Here is an 8034-nt window from a genome sequence, read left to right as displayed (position 1 = left end):
TCTATTTTGCGGCCTGGATAACTTATTTAGTAAATTTTTCTTGAGTTGAGAATGTCAGCAGACATCCACTGAGTGAGTAGTGTGGGTGTGTGTGGGGGGGGGTGGGGTGGGTGGGTGAGTATGTGTGTGGGTGGGTGAGTATGTTTGTGTGATGGAGGGGGCAGGGAGGGGGCAGGATTGTTCCAGTAAAATTACCTCCAGATTTGTTTAAGTTTTTTTTTAAATTTTTACAATTGACATATTATGTTTAGGTACTTATACGTTTACTTTGTTGCTATTAAAGTTATATATACTGCAAATAAGTTTGTGTTTAAAGATAAACTTTAGTACTGGTAATGCGATTGCATTGTGAAAGAAAAGGTGTGGAAAAGATCAGAAACAGTTGATCATGTAGCATGTAAGTATTGGTGTGCACTGCAAGGTTCTGGAGTCATCAAAATCATAATAAATTTGACAGAGTCTTGGTAAAGTAACAAGCACTCACATAGAAAGCTATATATGGGACAACACACATGGTGTCGGGGCTAGTCCTACCTTGATTTCCTTGTCTTTCTATGCTCATTACTCAGCCAGTATACATTTTCTTCCAAAATTGTTTGGCACATGTCATTTATTTGTAATCTTGAACATTCAGTGTAAGTTTCGTTTGATTCTGTGAGAATTATTTTTTTTTTTTTACCAGTACTGGAGTTTATCTTTAATTATGTTTATGTAAAAGCATCAATATTGAACACGTTTATTTTATTCAATTGTATGTTATGGTTTGTATTACACATTTGGATAAATAAAACAAAATTTTCAAAAAATAATACAGTCAAACCTGCTTTAGTGATCACCTGTCTACAAAGACCACCTGTCTACAAAGGCCACATTTGTCGTTTCCTTTGAAAATGGTTTCTCATTGAATCATGTACTAAAGGAACCTGTCTACAAAGACCACCTGTCTACAAAGGCCACTTTTTGTGTTTCCCTTGGGCGGTCGCTATAGACAGGTTTGACTGTATATAGAATCCTCTTCGCATGTCTCTTTCTCTCTCTCTCTCTCTCTCTCTCTCTCTCCCCTCTCTCTCTCTCTCCCTCTCTCTCTCTCTCTCTCTCCCTCTCTCTCTCTCTCTCTTACTCTCTCTCTCTCCCCCTCTCTCTCTCTTACTCTCTCTCTCTCTCTCCTCTCTCTCCCTCTCTCTCTCTCCCTCTCTCTCTCTCCCTCTCTCTCTCTCCCTCTCTCTCTCTCCCTCTCTCTTTCTCTCTCTCTCTTACACTCTCTCTCTCTCTCTCTCTCTCTCTCTCTCTATTACTCTCTCACTCTCTCCCCTCTCTCTCTCTCTCTATGACTCTCACTACCCCCTAGAAATACTGATGTTTACTTGACTAGCAAACAAGTAGGCTACGCGAAAGCCCAGAGTGATTTGGGTCTATACCAAAAAAAGGCAAGAAAATTTGAATTTTTAGGCCAAAATAGTGTTGATTGCTTTAGTGTTTATCAGCAGAAGATGGCGCTACACACTCTACATAACATAGAGATTTATTTATGATTTGAAAATGAAAGCTTTCAGAGCGTCAACTCATCTGCAGGATAGACGACGGGTGAAGTTCTTTTTTAATGAAAGTTTATAAAACGCAAGAACTCCCCCCCCCCCACCCCCCCCCCCCCCCCACAATGAGGGACCAAAAGGCCTAAAGAGAGAGAGGGGGGAGAGTGGGGAATTGCAAATTAGCTGCAAAGACGCGTGTACATTTCTACTTAAAAATACCACTAGATGGAGCAATTTACATAAGAAAATGCATTCCAACAATTTGTTTAGCCTACATAATGGAAAAATATCGCCATCTAATATCATGCTGACTCCCTCCCCTCCCCTTCCCCTCCACCGTCCTCTGTCCCCTCGAGCTCGCCCTCCACCACAGTAGCAGACCGTCTCTTTGTTTGACATTTGGTTTATGGTGGGCGTGGCACATTGGTCTGGAAAACGTCTGCTTGTGTAGTCTATTTACAAATTTCTCCTCAAAGACTATTCATCAAAATGATATTAATTTCTGAAATTGTTTTCAAGATGTATGTACTGAGAAACCATAATCAAATCATTCATTATCAATATATCTGCATATCTGCATATCTGGGGTAAACAATATTTGAAGAGCAGATTGTCAATGTTAATTTTGTTTCAATTAAAGAAAGTATGAAACTAAAGACTACTGCTAAAGAGGAAGCTGTGGTTGTACTCACTACTCAACCTGTATACAATTTAACATGTATAGTCCGAACTAGGTATTTTACCAGAAATTTAGAGATCTATGTGACTTACAGTGTACACCAGCTGAAAACAGGGACTTCACCATAGTGACTGTAGTGAAGCCTAATTTTGTATATATCACTATAGGTCTAAGGAAATTAGTGGAAACGTTCCAAGTTATTCTGTTGCAGTGCAGTGTTGGGGAGCTGGGAGAAGGAGCAACGCTGCCTTGAGTTCGGCGCGGGGAAGCGCTGGCGCACGTGGGAGGCTAGTAACGTGTACGTGTAGCAGCACTTTCCCCTGTATTTCAGAAGGGCTCGTCGAATCAAAGAGATACCAGCATAACTCCTCGGTCGAATCTAGATCTCCTTTGCGGTAAGATGATTTCATTTTGTTTTGGTTTTATTCGGTGTGAACACTTTTGAAATCATTCATGAGTCATCAACATTGCTTAATTTGATTTATCGAATTATAATTAAGTATACTAGATCTAGGTCTATCTTCTCTGAAGTCTGATGATCTAGAAATTATGATTATATATAGAACGATATGCATGATGATGATAATCTTCCTGACTACGAGGTACATGTTTCTAATGTAGTATTATGTAATGAATAATGATCTTCTTAGTTTCTTTTATCTTAAAGTTAACCCCTTTCACTTCAGATTGACAGTGCTTTTTTGTTGTATTCCAAATGGCTTAATACTTAATCTCATATTAATCCTCATTTTCTAAAAAGTAAAATGTTAAAAATCTCATCAAAATTCAAGTAAGAGGATCGAGTTTCATTTTTAGAAAAAAGGACTGTGGTGTCATTGCTAAAACAGAGGTTCCCGTGTCTTCTTGGTCTGGGCACTCATTTTAATAATTTATGCAGTTCAGGGTTTTTAACGTGAATTTTGGTATTTTGTGGCTTGTGAATAAAATTACTAAAATGTGACTTTTCGTAAGACGTACGCTTCTCTTAAATAGATGTCAAGATTTTTGTTTGTTACAATGTTTTGTTTCATTAGAATCATGCAGATTAGCCGATCTATATATATGCCCAGAGATGCGAGCTTCATAAACATGGGTATACTGGCCATAATTAAGTTGTATATCATAGAGTTTACAGTTGTAACTGTATAGCCTTGACTTCTTAAAGGAAAGTACCCTCTATGTCAAGTTAGATTTTAAAACAGGAAAAGAAGAATATTCAGAGAAGCGGATGCCGAAGGCTTTTTTAAAGCAAAATCAAATGTAGATCTATCTACATGTAGGTTTCTGAATTTGTTAAGTTACACCAATCAAAAAGAAGTATGGATGGCTTCCCCCTATTTGATATTAGTTTTTTAATTTTTCCTTTTGGGGGGGGGGGGGGTTGTGTCTTTTTTTCGTGTTTTTTACTGATCCACCTGATTATTACCAGTATTGTACTAGATAAGTTTTCTATTTTAGATTATGGAATAAAGAAAGCATCTCTTCAGTGGGGGGAGGGGGGGGGGGGGAGACATACCCCCAAGAATGCCAGATAATATATATATGGGAGGTGGCACAGGTACAAGTGGGGGGGGGGGGGGGGTAATCAATATTTGTTGTACAATATTAATTATTAGAGCTGTTCAAAGATAAATCATAGAAAAAAAATATACATCCTTTGTATCGACATTCTGTTTTTTTTTGTGTGTTTAGACTCGCATCTTTGGAAAAAAATATACTTATTGCCATGGCAACCCTCAAAAGTGATTATGATGACGTCATCATCCCTGAGGACATTTCTGCGATGGATTTCATTTATGAAAAGTTCGAGCAATATGGGGACTCAACTGCAGTGGTTTGTATATTAATTTATAGGGTTACTGTATTTTTTTCTTTGGGGGAGAGGGGGGTATATACATGTACATGTAGACAGGCGCGTATGCAGGGTTTTTTCAAAAGGGGGGGGGTTTAAAATGTGAAAATTCCGCAACGACTCAGCCAGCCGCTGAATAAGCAGGGGGGGGGGGGTGACAGCACATACTTCTTTTCTTTTTTTTCTTTTTCTTAAATTATAAAAAAAAATTGAGGGGGGGGGGGTTCCTCCAAAACAAACATAAAAACAAATTTGAGGGGGGAGGGGGCGGTTCAACCCCCAAACTCCCTCCCCCCCCCCCCCCTGCGTGCGTGCCTGCATGTAGATTTATATTGAAATATATATCTCGAAATATGAAATTGGGATGATACATGAATTGTAGCCACACTTGCTGTTATAATCAATATGTGTTTACATTATGAATCATAACCCTACATGTAAATGCTGTATGTTGTTTTGTTAATGTTATTGAACTATTTATGTTTCATGAACTGAAATAGTTGAAATTAATTGATTTGTAATTAAGGTAAATATTAACAAATCTTTAGAGCAATAAAATAAATCAACGTATGTTTCCTTAACAAACGTAAAACATTCAGGGTAATACTATTTACAAAATGTTCAGTACATTTAACTCTTAATTTTATTTGAAATAGGATTTCTTGATTATTTTTTGTTTTATTTCCACTCCATGTCTTCTGCAGGCAGACGCTGCTTCAGGACGATCGTACACCTTCGCTCAGGTGAGAGCCTATTCCAGACGGATTGCTAGTGCCCTCTCTAGGCAAGGAATAAAGAAGGGGGATGTGATCGGCATCGTGAGCCCCAATCTCCCGGAGTATGTGCTGATGCTATGTGGGGTAGTTGAGATGGGCGGCATAGTGAGTGGTGTCAACCCCCTGTACACTGAAGGTCAGTGCTTTCCTTTAAATATTGCAGGGTGGTCTTTGAAACTGATGGTCATTTTGGACACTTTTTTGCCAAAACTGACCATTATGGTCACTTTTGGTGTGGGGTAAATTTTCAATCGTTATTATGCAGGTGTCATTTGTAAGACGCACCTTTTGACCCCCGGGGATGGTGCGTCATGGTTGCGTCATGTTCCCCAAAATCGCGACGCACAGTACCGTCATGGCCGCAAAATGTCCGTCACAATACTGACCCATATGTGCGTCATAGTAAGTCACTTTACCACGTTGCGTCATTTGGTGTGTCAATGGGACCGTCACTTTCTCCAAGCAGAAGTGTTTCTCAAATGTGCGTCATTGGGTAGTCATTTTCATGAAATGGTGTGTCATATGTTTGACTCAAATGTGCGTCAATGGAATGTAATGGTGTGTCACTTTCTGTGACGGAAGGTGCGTCATGGTATCAAAATGTACGACTCACATCGGTACAATGACGCACCATTCCCGGGGGTCAAGAGGTGCGTCTTACAAATGACAAGTGCATTATCAGTTAAGGAGTTTTGATGAGCTTATTCTATGTACAAATGTACCCTGATGCTAGAAAGAGATGTTGAATTCACCCACATCAATAACAAAAGGGTAATTTAGGTCACCTTTTGGCCGAAAAATGATAATTTGTATAAATATTTGTCCATTAATGCCCAAAAAAAAATTCTGTCAGAATCAATGGATGAATAGATTTTGATATTCAAATTCAATACAAAAATATTCACTGATATTGGTTCATTCAATTTTGTTGAATGGATTTGCACAGTTCAACTAGAGTCTAAGAATATAATAATCTAATTGTTTCGCTGAGCGAAATTTATTTTGTGGTTTTTTCAGCAAGTCGAAAATCTTAGAAGAGATTTTTAGAGTTCAGATTCTTTGTTTCATAAGATAAGAAAAAAGGTTCATTTTGTTAATTATAATATCTGAAAAGCTAGATATTCATTCTCTTTCAGCCTAAATGAAGCATTTAGGTATTTTATAGAAGGTGAATTGGCAATTTAAATATTTACAATGTCTGTTGTATTCATGATCGATGTTTTTTATAGTAGGATTTGAAATGGCCTTTCTTTGAGTATTTGTTTTTCAAGGATACCTTACTTTCGACTTCGATAAGTAGCGAAGCCATTTTAGTCACTTGTTCGTGTAGTCTGTCGAGCGTCAAGTCACTGGAGATGAGCTCTCCAGTTTTCCCAGTTTTCCAGTTTTTGTCCTGTTTGACAGTGACATCGGTGAGCCCAGTGTTTCGGCAGTAAATTGCTAAGTTCCGGCCAAAGAAGTGAGTTTCTGATATATAGATAAAATGTATTAATTATAAGTTGAATTTCATTCGTTCAACTTCAGTAATCATTGAATCGCACGTGTGAAAGTGAATATTATACGTGTGGTGCTATGCCAGGGACATTACTGTATAATTTGTTGCCGTTTTGACGAAGAGTAAAAGTGGATAAATGTAAAGGGATATAAGAGAAAATAATTTAGGCGAGATTTGGTCAGTTTATAATGACCTGCATTGTGTTTATTTAGTCAGAGCAAGTGAAGTTTTGCTTTGAAATATTGATGTAGATTTCTGGAAAATGTAATTTACAAGCAAGTGGTTTGTACTGTGCAGGGTGTAAATTTCACCTACTTAATTATGCGCACAGCTAGAGCCAAGCTTTATACATAGGGCTTTGCATTGGAAGCAGTCTTCATGTTTTTTAGTTATCTTTGTAACATAAACAGAGAGTTATGTATTGTAGGTTTGTGAAGACTTATTGAGTATAGTTCTGATAAAGGAATTTAGTCACAATTGTAATGTGGATTATTAGGAACAAATGTTGATTTTCAGATTGGGTTGATATTTTGGAAAGATGTGATTTAAACACGTATAATGAGATAGGCTTTTGGATTTCAGCCGTAGCATTTATTTTCGTTAGGCATTTATCAAGATGTTTATGAAAGTATACATTTGTAGTCACAAATGTTTAATAGTTAGTTGCCTTTATGAATTATGCAAATAGAAATGCATGTTTATGTATAGGTACCAAATCACAAGGTTCAGGTTTAGGACAGTTTGGGTATTTAATATACAAGTGGTGTATATTTATGAGTACAAGTTCATTAAGTTGTCATGGTATTAGAGGCACTCAGAAATAAGAAAACAAAGGAAACTTTTTCGTGCAATACTTATTAATTTATTGTATTTTCTGTGCATCTGATTCTCATTACAGATTGAATTTTGATTCTGTGTTGTCTTCGACTCTTCGTTTGAGGAAGCTAATAAAGACGTCATAATCCCATTTCGAGTTTGGAACTTTAGCAATTTGTATCATGGTCAGCGAACCATAGCATTCAATTTCTAGAGCTATCACCAGTTCTAGCAAGATGACAGAATCAGAAGCAACAGCACAGCTAAAGTTGAAGCGGCGGGGTGCCAAGGCTGAATTGACAAGATGTGGAAATGCAGTAGAGCAGCTCATTTCAAAGAAAGCAAGCATGGAAGCTGTTGAGGAGAGATTCCATCATCTCAAGATCGTGTATGAAGAGCTGCAAGAGAAGCACGAAAGTTATTCGGAGTTGATCCTCGATGATGATCAGTTCGAGAAGGAAGAGAAGTGGATGGAGGTCTGCGACACATCTTTCATAAACTGGCAAGTAAACGCTTCAAAGTATCTTGACGAGTTAAAGGAGAGAGGAGAACCAGAGAAAGTGGAAGCAGCGCCTTCTACTGAGAGTCCTGCAGATGCAGTCCAGTCTGGGTCTGGTCAGTCCTCCTCTCCTGAAGTAGCATCCGCTCCATACAGCTTGAGGATTGAGAAGCCGCATCTGCCCAAGTTTAGCGGAGATGTCCGGGAGTTTTTCGTTTTCCGAGACGATTTCAAACATCTGGTAGAAAGCCGATATAGTAGTAGGGATGGTATCACCATCCTACGTAGCTGCCTGCAGGGTAAGCCCCTCGACCTTATTCGGGGTATTGGAACTGATTATAATGCTGCATGGGAGCAGTTGGAGTTAATTTATGGAGATCCCAGA

The 8034-nt window shown here is 38.4% G+C and overlaps 1 protein-coding gene across 3 annotated transcripts in view; it reads left to right on the top strand.

The window, feature by feature from the left end:
* Window positions 1-2211: 2211 nt before the first annotated feature.
* Window positions 2212-8034, top strand: part of LOC581946 (4-coumarate--CoA ligase 1-like) — a 33555-nt gene continuing 27732 nt past the window's right edge. For 2 of the 3 annotated variants that reach the window (XM_030982689.1, XM_030982690.1), the window contains exons 1-3: window positions 2212-2606; window positions 3904-4045; window positions 4768-4975. In XM_030982689.1, coding sequence (XP_030838549.1) covers window positions 3938-4045; window positions 4768-4975 — 316 coding nt within the window. In that variant the 5' untranslated portion in view covers window positions 2212-2606; window positions 3904-3937. The remainder of the gene's footprint in view (window positions 2607-3903; window positions 4046-4767; window positions 4976-8034) is intronic. The other variant, XM_030982691.1, reaches the window with a different exon arrangement.

The sequence above is a fragment of the Strongylocentrotus purpuratus genome, unplaced genomic scaffold, assembly GCF_000002235.5.
Source record: "Strongylocentrotus purpuratus isolate Spur 01 unplaced genomic scaffold, Spur_5.0 spur5_scaffold_13, whole genome shotgun sequence".
In the NCBI taxonomy this organism is placed as follows: Eukaryota; Metazoa; Echinodermata; class Echinoidea; order Camarodonta; family Strongylocentrotidae; genus Strongylocentrotus; species Strongylocentrotus purpuratus.
The sequence above is the reverse complement of the archived record's forward strand: the minus strand, read 5'-3'. Positions and strand labels throughout refer to the sequence as shown.